Source organism: Drosophila yakuba, chromosome 3L (genome assembly GCF_016746365.2).
Source record: "Drosophila yakuba strain Tai18E2 chromosome 3L, Prin_Dyak_Tai18E2_2.1, whole genome shotgun sequence".
Classification (NCBI taxonomy): domain Eukaryota; kingdom Metazoa; phylum Arthropoda; class Insecta; order Diptera; family Drosophilidae; genus Drosophila; species Drosophila yakuba.
This window is the reverse complement of record NC_052529.2, coordinates 4,323,512-4,339,744: the sequence shown is the minus strand read 5'-3', so window position 1 is coordinate 4,339,744 and position 16,233 is coordinate 4,323,512. Positions and strand designations below refer to the sequence as shown.

At 40.5% G+C, this 16,233-nt stretch overlaps 2 protein-coding genes across 19 annotated transcripts in view; one reads left to right on the top strand and one right to left on the bottom strand.

Annotated features, from left to right (window-relative positions):
* LOC6532841 (protein nutcracker) overlaps positions 1-13,714 on the top strand; it is a 96,521-nt gene extending 82,807 nt beyond the window's left edge. For 9 of the 18 annotated variants that reach the window (XM_015194156.3, XM_015194158.3, XM_015194159.3 and 6 more), the window contains 7 exons: positions 4,478-4,708; positions 5,220-5,465; positions 5,856-6,222; positions 6,816-6,845; positions 9,367-9,719; positions 9,880-10,156; positions 11,031-13,714. In XM_015194156.3, coding sequence (XP_015049642.1) covers positions 4,478-4,708; positions 5,220-5,465; positions 5,856-6,222; positions 6,816-6,845; positions 9,367-9,719; positions 9,880-10,156; positions 11,031-11,046 — 1,520 coding nt within the window. In that variant the 3' untranslated portion in view covers positions 11,047-13,714. The remainder of the gene's footprint in view (positions 1-4,477; positions 4,709-5,219; positions 5,466-5,855; positions 6,223-6,815; positions 6,846-9,366; positions 9,720-9,879; positions 10,157-11,030) is intronic. The other 9 variants (XM_015194164.3, XM_015194160.3, XM_015194157.3 and 6 more) reach the window with 4 other exon arrangements.
* Positions 13,715-13,753: 39 nt separating this feature from the next.
* LOC26535827 (S-phase kinase-associated protein 1) lies at positions 13,754-14,511 on the bottom strand. The gene is made up of 2 exons (XM_015194153.3): positions 13,899-14,511; positions 13,754-13,840 (listed from the first exon to the last, which is right to left on the bottom strand). The coding sequence occupies exon 1, from the start codon at positions 14,470-14,472 to the stop codon at positions 13,981-13,983; it is 492 nt and encodes a 163-aa protein (XP_015049639.1). The 5' UTR covers positions 14,473-14,511; the 3' UTR covers positions 13,754-13,840; positions 13,899-13,980.
* Positions 14,512-16,233: the final 1,722 nt, after the last annotated feature.

The following is a 16,233-nucleotide window of genomic DNA, read 5'->3' as shown; positions in this document are numbered from 1 at the left end:
ATGTGTCGTCGTCGACCGCGGGGTGTAAAATGCTTTGGTATGCTGGGTATTTCTTTATTTTTTTATTTTTTCAATCCTCCACTCGTCGTGCGTAGAATATTGAAAGTAAACAGCGGAGAAAAGGCCAAAGTTCAGCTACTTTCGGTTGAAATGTGGCTTAAGTGCCCCGAATTTATGCGCCAGCTAATGGAAGTCTGTGTAAAAATTGCTATATATATATGTGTACTTAGCTGCGAAGCAACAGCTTAGGTAAAAGGTGAAAGGGCATAAAAAAAATGAAACAGGCTATTCAACCCCAATTTGATATAGTTTATTTGCTCAACTTCACAATTTTTCTTAGAGGTAACCCTTTTACGCAGTCTGCTGCTTTACATTCAATAAAATTTTTGCCATTGTCAAGTGCACTTGTTCGAGTGGAAAATGTTTTTCGCTTCGACAAACACGAAAAACTGTGAAAAGACGAATGGCAAATAGAAAACGGTGAATTGCAACGAGTTAACAGGCACAAGGGTACTTGCAAAAGAACTTCACATGTCAAAAACACAAAATGATGGCGAAATTTTTTCTACGACAAGGTGAAAAATTCGTGTAATATCGCAAACTCGCCGCACGAGTGGACATTGAATTTGAAGCCAGTAGGCGAAATAAGTTATTCAATTTATTTCAAAGAAACAAAATATTTACATCATCATACAGTAAAGCATTTTAGCATTTCTAAAGAAATTAAAAGCCTTAAAAAAAAATTAAAAAATATAAAACAAGGCATAGTTTAAGTACACTCTTGCTTTCCTATAGATCTGATCATATGAATACAAATCACTCTTTCTTTTCTCTGGGTCTCGTTGAACGAACGAGAGCGAGGTGGGTGCATTAATTAAATTTAATGAATTGTGACACAGTGTTGATTTAATGCCTGCACAGCCGCTGCAAATGGGGCAAGGGGTGTGAGCCCCTCAGAATTTGATACTTATAATTGCCAAGTTGTTTTGCCGTGCTGCAGCACGGGGCGTATACGTGATGCAGTTTTGGAATTCTAGCAGTTTTGGAGGCCAAGATTCCATTTTTCGGAGGATGGCATATAAATTTTCCTCCCAGGGTTAAGTCAAATGCACGTGTTGTTGCCTAATACTCACCCATTCCTAACCCCCAACAGCTGCTCCTTCTGCTGCTTCTGCTTACTGCTGCTGCTGCTCATGGGCACATGGCGTATGAGTAATGTAATTTCGTTGTGACGTCAAGCTTTCAATCTCCAAAGGATGCCTACATATCGCTGGCACTCATCATCGGATCGTTCCCCGACCTAAATGTTCTCGTGTATTCCCCAAATGTCCTCAAACTCTGTCGTCTGACATGTAAAAACTGCGAAAGAGCTATGAAAATTTGTTGAGTGTGGCTTTTTTTGCAGCATTCCCAGGGTTATTTACTCTCTTTGCACCACTTGCCGCCGCAAATACACAATGCTCATTGCTTATTTATCAAATATCCACACATTGCCTGCAGTCACAGTGGGCCCTCGACTGCACACCCCAAACTTTTTGCCCCCTTCCGCGTTGATTTGTTGAGTGGGAGCGAAAAAAAAGCACACTTTGAAAAGGTTATGCAACGAAAGTAAGCGGAATTAACCAAAAATAAGTTGCAATTTAATTTGAACGGTAGGAAAATGTATGATCCATTTGATAATTTGATTTGAGTTGAAGTTTCAACTAGTTAGTTTCTTCCAGTGTATCTGCTCGTGTGCGATTGTATGGGTGGCCGCGCAATTAGTTAGCGGCTGCATAACGAATACTTCACTGTCTGTATTTTTCCCGTCGATTTTCACGTAGTGCTGACTGAATTATAAATAAATCTCCGCATTACGTTTAACATGAATCCAAATCCCGTGTGACGTCACTGTGTCGCCCACACACACAGACATAAACTTTGTTTGCTGCGTGCGAGGAAATCATATTGCGGCTGGCAAACTTTAATCAACTTGGCTGTGGGCGCTGCGCCCTTTGAAATGTTTTCGAGAACCGCATTTGACATGATTTTTAAATAATTAACAATGTAAGGCATAAGATATAATGTAAGCGAAATGTTAACTGAAATTAAGGCAACACTTTATGCATTAATTACCTAAAAGCAGACTGTCTGCTGGGTGTCCCGTCTCTTCCCTCGAATTTCAACCCATTTGTAATTGTAGGCCAGACTTGGCTTGGGGTAATTGATTAGAGTTTTGTTTTAAGTGTTGGGTAGTTGGAGGCGGGGCTCTGGCGTTAATGATTTTGGCCATGTTTGTGTTTGGCCGCATCGAGTTCGTCTGTTTGTGTGTATGTGTGTGTGTTTGCTAATTAGAGGCCAAACTTTCTGCTTAATTAATGTCATTAGTGTGCACATTGTTCCTCAGACAGGGAGAACAAGAGATGTTCTGATATGGAGAAGATATAAGCATGGAAATGGAAACTAGAGAACGGGAGAAAAGCGGAGGAAAACTTTACTTGATGTCTCTTCACGAATGATTACAAACGACGGCTGGGGATTCAAAGGTCCATGCACCGAAAAATAAATTCAATGATTTGGCTTTTAAATATCAATTTTGTCTTGAATGCAAACGCATATCCTTAGCATACCGATTTCTCTCTGTGTAGGATTGAGGTGTGTGGGTGTGCTTTCATCAGATACAAATCCAAAAGATATCCAGCTAATTTAAGACTCTCACATTGTGTTTGCATTTCAGGCTGTCAGCTCTAATTGATAAATGACCGAGAGCCAGAACATTTTATCTCAATTTGCATAATTGATACTGAATTTTAATTGGTTTCAGTTTGCTTATATTAGTTTCGAATTTGTATACATTACCGCTTTATTTAGTGTGCAATATACAACGATTTCACCTATGTCAAAGTCAAGGCTATTTCATCAGCGGGGTCTGCCTTTTGACAGGCATCAAATACCATACATTAAAGTAAAATATTTAAATCCCCTAAGCCCAATAATAATATATGCAATTCAATAATGGATCGTTTAGTGACTTTTTCACCTATGTCAAAGTCAAGGAATTTTCTTTTGCGGTTTCTTTTCAGACAGCCAGTCGATTTTTACTTTTCATTTTGCTCCCAACTGTTTTGAACTTGATGCGAAAAATAATTTCATTACTTCAGCGCGTCAAACAAAAAACGAAACGAGAAATATACTCTTTGTTTAAAAACATATTTAGGCAAACACGTCAAGTCTTTCGAAGGCTGGCATTTTGCCAGCGGAATTCGTATCTGTTTCGAATAGTTTGCCGAGGTGCTGACGATTGCCACGCCTCCTTGTATGGGGCATATAGTATTTACGCCCACCGGGCAATTTGTGCTGCGTATTTACAGCCGCTTTGATATTTATTTGCGTGCGATTAACCCAGCTGGTATGCAATCCCAGCATTTTTCTTTGCACATTTGCATTTAATATTCAATGGATTATTCACTGCTGCGGCGGTTTTGTTTATGCCACGCAACTTGTTGAAAAATTAGAATTAATTTGCTAGTCTGAACCGCCAATTAATCGTGTGATGGCCGTTTGAGCGATATTTTCATCACTGTTTAGACCATAAACCATTTTTCGCGTGGGAAATTGCGCAGGATTTTCGAACGGCTCTTTTTTGGCTGTCTGTCAACCGATCAGCGGAACGTATTTGGAATTTCACTTTAATTGCTTCTGTAAGCGATCTCCTTTTGGTCTATTTGGTCTATTAGGATTGGAATTTTAATTGCGTGATCTTTTCGCTAATAGTACGAAAATAAGATGTTTTCCTCCTCGGTTCTTGTGGTGGGATAATTTCTAAAAATAAAGTGCTACGAGAAACTTGGGACTCGGCGCAATTTCCGGTCGTTTTGAGGCTTATTTTGCCCACATATATCACTTTCACTTTGCCATACACTTAAATTTAACGAGAAAATAATGCGCATCCGCCATGTCAGCCGGAGGAAAAGGAGCCAAGTCCTTGCCACAATTTGACCCAGCAGAGTTGGCAACGCTTAAGCCTTTAACAACAATTAAAAGTATTACTCTCGAGCGCGGAGAAAGCGAACAGGAGCGAGAAGAAAGAGTGCAGGGACATGTGTGCACTGCGAGAAAAAGGGGATACTTTTCAGTATGAATTAAGCCAGACATACTTTAAAGTTATTTTACGTTTAAGTTAGGCACCTTAACTGCTTTTCTCTCGGTGCACAAGAGAGCTTTGTGGCCAGTGAAGTGGTTGCACGGTCAGCTGTCCGCCTGGCAATTTTCCGACTGGCCAAAGGACTCACCGCCGAGCGGAGAGCCCAGGACCAAAAGCCTTTGACCAGCGCACACGACAATTAAAGTAAAAGCTTGTCAAGTGCACATACATGCACATATACGTATACGTACAAGTATATAAGCTGTCAGGTGGATTGTGTGGGCTACTTTAAACCATAAATTAGTGTGCTCCCGACTCATTTGGACTCATTTCAATTATCTTGTATTTTTGCAGAACCAAGAAAAGACAAGACTGATGCACAACAACAACACGGAGGCAATGGCACAATATCCACGCCCAACATCGAGCAGCCCACCTGCCAGGGCTCCATGCTGCCGCCACCCGGAGGCGGTGGCCATCACCAGGTGGACGCCAGTGGCAAGATGGAGCGACCCAACACGCTCGCCGGCGCCAATAAGCTGACCCGTCGCGGGGTCAACATCTGCTACCACAACGAGCACATGTGTAAGTGCAGCGAATGTGTAGCCTTGGAAATCGCTTTTCAAGCCATTAGATAATAAGGCATCGGGTGGAAATGGGCAAAGGAATTTGAGACTGAGCATAAAATTACTTATATATCTTATAGCTATTTTCAAAATGATTTGGCACATTATATACCAAAGTATAAAGCTTCATATTAGCTACTTTAGATCTGAAAACGTAATGGCTTTTAAACCAGATTTCCTTCGCCCTGCCGCCTACTTCACCCACACACTTAGCCACCACGCACACACCTAAACAGTCACTCACCCACGCACACATGCACACACTCTCACACACACACATTGGCTAGATTCGCGAAGAAGAGCTGCTCACTCACTTTCTCTTTTGACTTTCTTTCTATATCTATCCATCTATTCTATCTACTCCTCTCCTCTCTATCTCTCTCTCTCTCTCTCTCTCTCAACTGAACTGCAAAAACAATGCAAAATTACGAATACGATTGCGAACCAATGTTTTAATTGATCTTAATCAGATGGCGAAGATGGAAAAATGGTGGGTGGTCCGCCGGGCAGCACTCCGCCACCTTATCCGGGTGGCAAACTACCGCCGGGCGTAATGCTCAGCGAACTGCCGGAGCCGCCGATACCGCTGTCGGAGATCGGACCGATCCCACCGCCACCGATGTTCTCCACTCCGAGTCCCACGCTCATCGCCGGACGACCGCACGGGCCAGGCGCCGTTAACGATCAGGATTATCAGCAGGACTACGACTACGATGGTAATGCCCGCCCCTACCCAAAACCCAAACCCAAACCCAAACCCAAACCCAAACCCAAACCCGAACCCGAACCCAAACCCAAACCCAAACCCGAACCAAACCATCCCCACCTGGGCGCCCAACCCCCCTTCTAGATTAACCAACCCTCAGCTCATTAACAAAAACGCGCACTTCATAATGTAATGCTAGTTGGGGAGATTGACATTAAGTTGATACAAGAATGTTCCTTTTTAAAAAACTATACAGCATTCAAATAATAATTGGACCAACAATCAAATTGATATCAACACCCCAATAGCTAGATCCCTTCCAACTTTCCCGACCCACAACCCAATTCCATTAGATTCCACTTGTAGCCCTTACTAATTTGAAACTTTCTCCCCGGTACAGATAACGATCCCGATCAGGATGAGCTTGACTCGGACGATGAGTACGCACCGTATGGTGGCAACCATGTGCGCATGATGGACACGCAGCGCGTCGAGGAAATTCCAGCCAAAGAGCCCAAACCAAATGCAGTTCCTCTCAAGTCGGCGCTGAAGAAGAAGGGCGGCATGCAGCCCGCCTCCGCCTCCACGCCGGTCACGCCCACCCAGGAACATGGAGCGGGCAGCGCGGCAACGGCGGCGGCCATGGCAAACAGCAATGGCGGTATTGGTTCAATGGCAGCAGCTGCCGCAGCAGCGGCCCAACAATCCGCCAACCAACGACCGCTGGTCGTTCGCCAGGATGCAGCGGGCAACAACTATTCGCTCAAGTGAGTACTAAATGCATACTTAGCTCATAAAGCGGGCAGAATGCTATTTATGCCACGAACCAAGTAGATAGCCCTTGGGAAAGGGCATAAGCAGCGTAATTGCCCTTTTAAGTAGAATAATTTCCAACCATTTTACTTAACTCCCCGTTGACCTGTTACGACCAACCAAATTCCCCACGTTTTTTGGTAGTTTTTTTTTTATTCAAAACACCCAACTAAAGTTTGTTCAACTTGCCCACAGAGAGTTTTCGTTTGTCTCTCTATAGTATAATCACAACTTTTTTCGCCCACTGTTAACTATGAAACGAAGAAAAGCTCACCAAAAGATAGTAAACCCTCGAAACCTTTTTGTACTTGTTATGTTTTTATTGTTACTCAAACTATTTTCTATAACAAAAAAACAATTTGTTCTCTTCTCCTTACCCCGACTGCCCCCTGAAAAACCTATGTTTGTTCTATTTCATATACAATTTCGATTCGATTCGATTCGTTTGTGTGTGCGTGTCGATCAACAACAAACCCCATCCACTTCTATATCAACTACTACTACTACTATCTCGACTAAAACCACAAAATATGTAACGAAATATCAGGCCAATACTACGACCACGGATTAGACTATGGTAAACAATTTTAGCTAATTTATTTGTAATGTGAAAATCATGAAATCCCAAACAAGAAATGCTTTTAGTGCACCCCCACATATGGCTCTACATTTCCCTTTTTCTCTCTCATTCTCTTTTTAAATGTTTTAAATGTCGTTATATAACACCTTACGCCCACACTCTCTGTTGTATAACACTTTCCACACGCCCTTTTGATAAATAATTCCCCCACAAAAACAACAGAAAAACTGCTCTCATTGTATCCTTGCACTTTGCTGTACTCTAACACTCAGCTCGCCGTATTTTTGAACAAGTTTTTGTTTTATTTTTGGGCAAATAAAATGTGAAAGTTTTACTACTTTACAACACTGGTAGTTCCCTTGCAAACACACACAAACTCGAACAATCACCCACACATTCGTACTCTTATTAAATTACTAACTTTTTGCTGCGATTTTCGTTGTTTGCCTCTTATGAGATTTTTTTTCATTTTTTTTCATTTTCCCGCCACAACAACACCCACACTCGAGTCCTCTCCATTTCCCCTGTAACTGTGTGTGGCTGCGTGTATGTGTGTGTGTGTTCTTCTTTAGTAAAACTTGCTTTTCCGTTTCATTTTGGTGTCGTTGTCTGTACTTTTCTCTGAGTCCTGCATGTTTCATTTCAAGCAGGAATTTGTTTCAAATTACAATTTGCCCTCCCAGTTTTAATTTGATATTTCCCACATTCGAAATATGCAAAGCAGGATATGCAGAGAGAGCGAGGGGAACCTAAAAAGGAAATGAGTTTTCCGGCGGTGTGTAGGTCAAGTTCCTTTTTTTTTCATTAGGCAAACTTCGCCTTTAAGTTTTCCAGCGGCAAAATAAAAACTTCAAGTGTGTTGAAAGGCAGACAGTGTAGTAAGCAGTGCTTCGAAATTGAAATTCAAATTGAGTGCAGGACAGAGACAGGCTTCACTCAAATGCTTCCATCGTTTCACATGACTGATATGGCCAACAATTTCTGCACTTTATAACGCACAAAAATCAAATAAAAAGGAAAAAAAAATTGAAAAGAAAAAACTGCACAGTGCGGGAAAAACGTGCCTGGTAAAAAGCGTTTTCTTGTTGTGCGCCCTCCAATATCTAACCATCTGTACATCTATCTTTCCATTGGAAAATGTGAGAGAGAGTTGAATTTATGGGTATGTGGCACTATGAATCCATTTTGATGGAGGCTAAATCGCACGAAATGTGTCAGAAAAGAAATGTGTGCCTTTTGCAGGGGTTATGGTTCAGCAGAAATATTTCTAAAAGATAATACATCTAAATTAAAAAATTAAAGTTCAAAAATATAGAAAAACTGTAACTTGAAAATTGTATTAGGTAAAATAATTTGGCCATTCTAAAGGAAAAAGCTAAAGGAAAAATATCAAGAACAAGCTAAAAGCACACTTTCTTCCATTCTGTAAAAAAGTTATAATCTTCACCAGAGATAGAGACTTCCTGTGTGGCACTTTTAGTCGACTTCAGCGGAGACAGTTGCTAGGAAACTATGTACAATGTGCTGCTTCGTGCCCCAGGGAACGCGTTCTGCGTCACTCATACGCCGCGTGCACCACACAGAGTGTGCCACGAAACACCAGGCTTTGTTCAGTTTTTTATCCAATCGTGTTTTGCATTAACGCCCCAAAAGCGCGGCGGAAGCAGCCAACAGGATATGGCATTCGAGGCGGGTTTTCCAAACCTTCTTTCCAAACCCGACAGCTTTAAGTACAAAGTCAAACACATGAGCATCGTACATATACGTATACGTATGGTTATATGCATGTGTTTTGCATATTATTTTCATGGGTGTGAGTTGCCAGATGTGCACTCCACGTGCCGTTTGCCGTTTGCAAAAGGAAAAATGGGATGTAAAAGAAATGAAACTGCCGCAGCAGCAATGGAAAATAAAGAGGTGGAAAAAGCATTTTCCCTTTTCTTGTTTTTTTCTCGGCTTGGTGACAAAACTTAAAGAACAGATGGAAACAGACAAGATACAATTGTGCTTACAGCAATAGGAAAGGAATGTAAATGAGCCGCAAAAAGATGATGGGTTCTATATTCAAATTGGTAAATTTATAATTAAAAATAGTAAAATTACAAATGCAATTTTCATTTAATTCATTTCTAAAATGTGTATATTACACGTTAATATTTCGCGTGCCACTGTAGATGAGCCAGAGCAAGATGATAGAGAAAGACCTAGTGCTGTGTGCACGTGGATGAATAAATTTAACACATGCAGGGATATTTATGCACATGTGAGTGCCAGAAGCCGACTAAATCTGGCAGATTGCCTGGCCAAGATTGTGGCCAAGAAGGAGGAGGTAGGGGGAGCGGACTCAGAGGAGAAGGGACTGAAATGCATGGGCTGTTTTGTAGTTTGCCAGTAGTTACTGTTTGTGGCTGTGTTGTAAGCGATGCGATGTCTGTGTGTGTAGTGTTTAATGCGAATGCGAATGACATAATTCCAATGTGCCCTAATGTGAACGCCTCCTTTGATGCTTAACCCACAGCAGGCAGCAAATGTTCAACATCCAATTGCCGTGCACCGTGGAGAACAAGGAGAATGCCCGGCCCTTTGTGATACGCGAAAGCAGCAGCGATAGTGACGAGAGCGATGGCCATATCGTCTACAGGGACGAGGACAACGACAACACCCGGCTGGCCAAGCTGGCACGCAAGGAGTCGCTGTCCCTGAAGCTGCAGCTGCGGCCGGACAAGCAGGACCTGATCAATCGCAACATCCTGCACCAGGTCAACGACAACGAGCTCAAGGAGTCCAAGGAGGCGATCGGGGCACGCCTCATCCGCCGGCTGTCCATGCGACCCACGGCCGAGGAGCTGGTCGAGCGCAACATCTTGAAAAGTGAGTAGATACTGCCTGCCAGCTGAATGCCAAAATAAATTCTATTATCATTTTGGTTTGACATGGCAAACCTGATAATACTTGATTTTAGTAGGCATTTTACCTTTCCCGATTCTATTCGTTTGATTCAACTAAATGTTTATCCCTTTTTGCCATTCAGCTCAATCACCCGCCGAGGAGAAGAAGCAGAAGGAGGAGAAGAAGTCGTATCTGTTGCGCAAACTCAGCTTTCGGCCGACCGTCGAGGAGCTAAAGGAGAAGAAGATCATCAGGTTCAACGACTACATCGAGGTCACGCAGGCCCACGACTACGATCGGCGGGCGGACAAGCCGTGGACAAGACTGACGCCAAAGGACAAGGCCGCCATTCGCAAGGAGCTGAACGAGTTCAAGTCCTCCGAAATGGCCGTCCACGAGGGCAGTCGGCATTTGACGAGGTATGAAGTGCAATACGGGTAGAATTTCATGGGAAAATGGTTAGGAAATATCAGATTTAGACTCAAATGTCATTTATATGGCTAGCACAAACTAAATAGCTTGGCATCTAATGTCAGTAGCCTAGTAATATTGCTCTTCCAAATTTCAATAGTATCCAACCGATATATGTGCATATTAGTTTAATTAGACAGCGTGATGTAGAGTAATTGACTTTGCCAGGGTATTTCGCGCTTCGGTGGCCAAGGACAAGCGCTGCGCTGTGTGCTGTGTGTAACTGGTTTTGCAAATTGCTCCCGTGGGTGAGTGGGTGAGGTCATCTGTGGCTGGATGGCTAAATGGCTAAGTTGTGGGGCCAAAGCAATCTCGCAATGGAGACATAGCAGTGTAGTACAGGCCCCTGAATTATGTAGCGGGCGTGTCCTTGCGGCCAAATCGAATGGCCAAAAAGTGAGCCAAGCAAAAAATTGCCAATGCCAATGGCCAGTGAAGTGTCACGTGCAGTTTCGGCCACCAGTCACCGAGTCGAGTCGAGTCGAGTCGACTCGATTCGATTCGAGTCGAGTCCCTTACAAATGTGCTTTGGCGATATGCAGTCACAAAGGATTCGGTGGCGGCAACGTTTTTCCATTTATATTTCCATTGCAGTTTTTTGCTGCTTCTTTTTTTTCTTTTTTCTACTTTGTGTTTTGTTTTGGAGGGGGGGAAATGTGTGTAATGGCTTTTGGATTTTGTGCGCTGCCAATGGCCAGTTGCACTTTATGCTTAAAGAGCTAAGCGACCTGCCTGCCACACGCCATTTAAGCATCAGTCGCATTTAATTCTATTTCCAGGACGGGGCTAAAAACAAAAACTAATCAAAACTTTCTCTTGCAGATTCCATAGGCCATGACGATTGCAATGGCAGCAACTTTCCAGCAAATTACAACAGCAACCCAAGCAGCAATTGTATTTTATGCAGCATAAAATTGTCAACAAATGTTTAAAAGCAAAAAATTAAGCCAGCAAACTAAAAATGAAGGAAACTTTCAACGCAAAAAAAAAAAAAAACAAAACAAAAAAAAAAACCAAGCATAGAAATGCAAAAAAATAAAAATGAAAAAATCACAAAAAAAAAAAGAGGAAGGAAACATGAGAAAGCGAAAATGAAGATGGAAAGGCCACATTCAAGAACATAATTGATAATTTAAGATTTCTGTTGATCATAGCGAGAGTGCCGCTCGGTTTTCTAATTTTAAGTTCTTTGTTTCACCTCCTTTATTTGTTAATTGTGTGTAAATAAATTTCTTTCGATATTCATGCCAATTTCACAACGCAAATCAAAATATCAATTCGTCTTTTGTAGAAATGTTAAGTCGCTTTTTGAGTCAAGGCAATTATGTATTATATTATATAAAATTAAATGATTAAATAACAAGGAGAAACACTAAATGATATTCGATTAAATATTTACATTAAAGAAAAACTGGCTGAGAAAAATTAATTAAAGCTTAGGCATTAATTTACAATTACTGTTGCTTTCCATAAATTTTTAATTTTTGAATTAAGCCAACTAAACAACACAAAAAAAAAAAACAAAAATACAACTAAACAAACAATTCTAAACGAAAAATTATGTTTTACAATTAAAATACCTATATTATTGTAAAAAGCTTAAACGTAAACAAAAAACAACACATTAAACTTAGAACTACCACATATGCGATAATACGGAAAAATAAATTCTAATTTTTCGAAAGACATGTTTACGAAAGATAATTTTGTTTGTTTTCATTTTTTTCTAGCCTGAGTTTTCCTAAGTTTCATTCTCGATTGTCTTCAAACATGTACATACATATCGCCAAAGAAAATTTGCAAATCTAAAACTTATCGTGGAGAGATAGGAAGGAAACCCAAAATGCAGACAAAGGAATGCTCAAGCTGAAAAAGAATGGTACGGGTAGTTAAAGAAATACCCAAACGTATATAAAACTCTAATAATAAATGGCAACAAAATATCAGGAAAAATAAACTGAAGCAAGTTGGACCCAGAATGAAGTATTTTAGTGAGGAGAACCAGTAGAAGAAATAATTTCAACTTAAGACGTAAGTCACGTAACCTACAACTTTTTAGAGACGGAGTACAGAGTTCGGAACCAGATGGAACAACATCATGAAGAATATTTATTTTGTAAAAGCAGGGAAAAGCGAAACTGTAACTTTTACTCAAGCATTCCACATAGTAAACTTAATCACGAAGAAAATATGGAAAATTTCCAAAACAAAACAAAAAAGGAAAACACAAAAACCAAAAACAAAAACAAAAACAAACAAAACAAAAGCAGAAAATTGTAAATTTTGAGGCAAATGCAAATTGAAATGCTCGCGCGTGCTCGTGAATATCTAAACTTAAAAGACGTAAAGTAAATGTAAAACTAAACTAAAGTTAAACTAAAACGTAACGTAATGAACTCCGTTTCAAAGGACAGTTAGTAAGATACAGATACAGATACAGACACAGCATATAAATTAAACAAGCAACTTATTTCGAATACACCCGATAAAGGGTTAAGCCCGTGGACATTAGTTTATTGATAAAGTGGCGCTTCCTTTGCAAGTTTAATTCTTCTAAACCGAAAAGCAGCAGGAGACTTGTAATGTTTTCGGTTTTGGATAATCCACGGAATCAAAACTATAGCAGTCCTTCGTTTCAATCCGAATACGAATACGAATCCGAATCTGAATCTGAATCTCTCTCTATGTCTGCCTCTTGCTTCAAAGCGTTGCATTGTCAAAGTTAAGCAATATAAATTGCATATATACATATAAACAAATATATATAAAACGGAATAAATAAATTATACATATTTAATGACTATACAAAGGCCGAATATATATATGTATATATTCATTTATGTATACACCTATTTATATGAGATGAATCAGCCGAAGCTATACAACTCTATCAATATGGGATAGCATAGTTTACACTTTTTCTATGGAGCGATTTATAGTGTACGATACACAAGAATTAGAGCAGAAGAGCCAGAGGCGTCGTCGGTTTCGAACCCCGACCCCCTTCGAACTCCCCGAGTTCAGTGCAATAGGAGTATGCATGCGATATACGCGGTATGCCATATTCGAGCTATCTAGAACCGACTTTCGTATTACAGCAGGGCCTTTCCTCCTCGATCCCCACCAGTTTTCGTTCTTCTGCCATTGGTTCTTCCTACTCCCTATTTTTCGACACATCTTTGCCAAGTTCTGCAGTTGCAGAAACAAAAATACATTAAAAATACGAATAAAACCAAAAGATCTATAGCAATAATTAAGAACACCATGAGCGATTGGAGCGAAAGAGTTTTTGGGCCCAGGCCGAAGTAAGAAAAAAAAAAAACCACAGAAAAGTTGTGAAAATTTGAAAATGCGAAAAGTAAAGAAGTTAAGTACAGTAGAGGAATAAGTGTAGCGAGAGTTTTGGCAAATAAAAAAAAAACAGAGAACACAAACAACAGAAAAATAATGAATAATAATCACCGACAAATTGAGATTTAATAAAGATTTAATTACTTACAAAACTATACAGTGGTTTTGTTTAAAATTAATGAACGCACTTTTGATTAGTGTAAACATATATTCTCTTTATTTCAGCAGACGAAGTAAGGTTTTTAGAACTGTAAATTTGTACAATACTCATCATTTTCATGCTGTAGTAAAATGGGATGGAATACAGTAAAATATTAGATCATCTTATAATTTACTTACAAACAAAAGAATATTTTTTACGCCCTGCTGATCTCCTTAATTCCGCTGATTTGTTATTTAACATAAATAATTTTAGTCTGCATTACAAATTAAACTTTTTGCGTATCTCCTCGACACTTTCACATTCATTTAAAGCATCTGCCAGGACGTGAGTGGTGGCCTTCAACAAATCTTTCATCTGAAGGTAGTTTGCAGCAAGGATGACTTGCATTAGAAAATCATGGCTGGCATTTTCCTCCGTTAGCAACTGTATAAGCTGTTTTTTGCCCATAGTCCCAACACTTTCTTCTAGATCCTGCACAGATGACCACCACTTGATTATAAATCTGAGGTTTTTGGCATCGACTCTCGGTAGCGGGATAACGTCATTTGTGTACAAATTTCGCTGTCTCTCCAGCATTATCATATTGCGCACGGGGCACATCTGTAGAGCACAGTCGATGCTCACTGTATGAATTACTCCATCGTTGGTCTGAAGTTGAACACTTTCTGATTCTGTGGCAATGATCGACATTTTGTTTAACGAGTGCTGAAACAAGCGTTTGATGAAAAATTTCCAATACTTGCTATGCATGGAGATGTTTAAATTGTTAAGTATACCTTTGACTAATGTCAAGCGCCAACTAAGGTAAAACCAAAAACATTTTTTAGAGACCCTGGAAAACATTCTTAAAAAATCGTTGATATATTATTTTCTTAAAAGTTTAATTTTTGTGAATTGTACTAGTTTGTGGATTATGATTATGAACTTAACGATTCCGTTTCTTTGGTGACCGCCTGAAAATATGCTTCATAAACTGGCAAGGTTCATGCATAAACCGCTTGTCTACTTTTGTGAAGCGCTGTATTTTCCCATTTCCCACGGATTTTCCGGGAAATCCGCTTAAGCTCTTGTGCGAATATTTCCCGTTTCATTCATATTCCGTTTAGTCAAAGTAAATGGCATTCATTCATGAATTCCACTGCGTTTTCCTTAGCCGTTCTGCACATATTTCACATGCCACGTACCTCCGGTGGTTTTGTGTATCTCCGTATCTCAGTATCTTTGCATCTCGAGGCATCTGCGTACGTGCCAGACCAGAAACAAAAAAATCTCAAAATAAGCCAGGTGCGAAGCAGGGGCGAGGAGGTGAAGGGCCCCAGGTGAGGCGACACCAATCACAATCATCATAAGACCATCATGCCATCGCCATCCCAGTTGATTATGATGAGCTCTGGAGATCTTTCGAGTGGAGTGCCTGGGCCTTTTTCAACATTTCAAGCGAGACTCTTTACTCGCGAAAGTTTTATCGCCGCGGCGAGATTCTAACATTTTTGTGTGCATTCCACTTTGGTGCGTTGCGGTTCCTCCGATTTCTCAAGAGTTTTTCGCTCATAAAACGTACTCGAACTCATTAAAACGCGCACTCTGATAACTGAGATGGCCAAAAAAGCAAATTGGACACCGTCAACCGGTGCCGGCATGCTGCGGTGGTATATGGCTACACTGAGAATCTTTTTCTTTCATTAGTGTGGGACTTTAATTAATAATAATTAATATAAAAGTCACACAAACTAAACTTTTTCATATACGTACAATATACTTTGATTTAATACATTTGTTTAGCTTTTCTTTTTTTTGGTTTTTTTGGTAACTAGTCTTTGTCGAGTGTAAAAGCCGACGTGTTTGCATGTGCGTCTTGCTGCTGATTTATTTGATGGTGATGTTCTTGCTGTTGGGGGAGCACGTTGCAGGTTCTTAAAATGGGGCAGACGGCGGTAAGAGTCAGCCAGCTTTCCAACTGCCAATTAGCCAGGCTCATGTGTGTGTGTGTGTGTGTGTGGGAAAAGCAGGAAAAGTCCGTAAGCCTGGATGAAATAATCGCATAACCACCCAGCGATCAAAGGGTAATGAAGAGATCCATTCCTTTCAATGCTATCAGCAGGAGTATCAGTTGTCCTGGAGCAGTTTTTCGAGGACTATCAATCCTCGCGTATCTGGACAATCGGTTAACACTTCAGCATCGATGTGCCTTACAGTGCTGTCCATTGTTTTGGGTCAGCCTGCCTGCATTTTGGCCTTTTTTCGTTTTTTGTTATTTGTTATTTTCTGTTTGGGAGGCGAAGGAAATTTGCATTTGGCCTGTTGGCCAGGTTCGCGACTCCGTGGAAGTCGCCCGTTTGTCCCTGGGCTTTCTTTATGACCCGACTTGCAGTTTGCAGTTTACAGCTTGCCGTTTTTCTCTTCTTTTAGTTTTGCATCTTTTTGTTTATTTTTTTATTTTTTTGCTGCTTATTTATATGTATACATTTTTCACTGTGGCCTTTTGTTTGGCCGGCGCAACAGAGAAAAGTT

What these genes read in the sequence shown, in the direction of transcription:
- LOC26535827 (XM_015194153.3), bottom strand. Translation starts at nt 14,472, where the DNA reads ATGCATAGCAAGTATTGGAAATTTTTCATCAAACGCTTGTTTCAGCAC.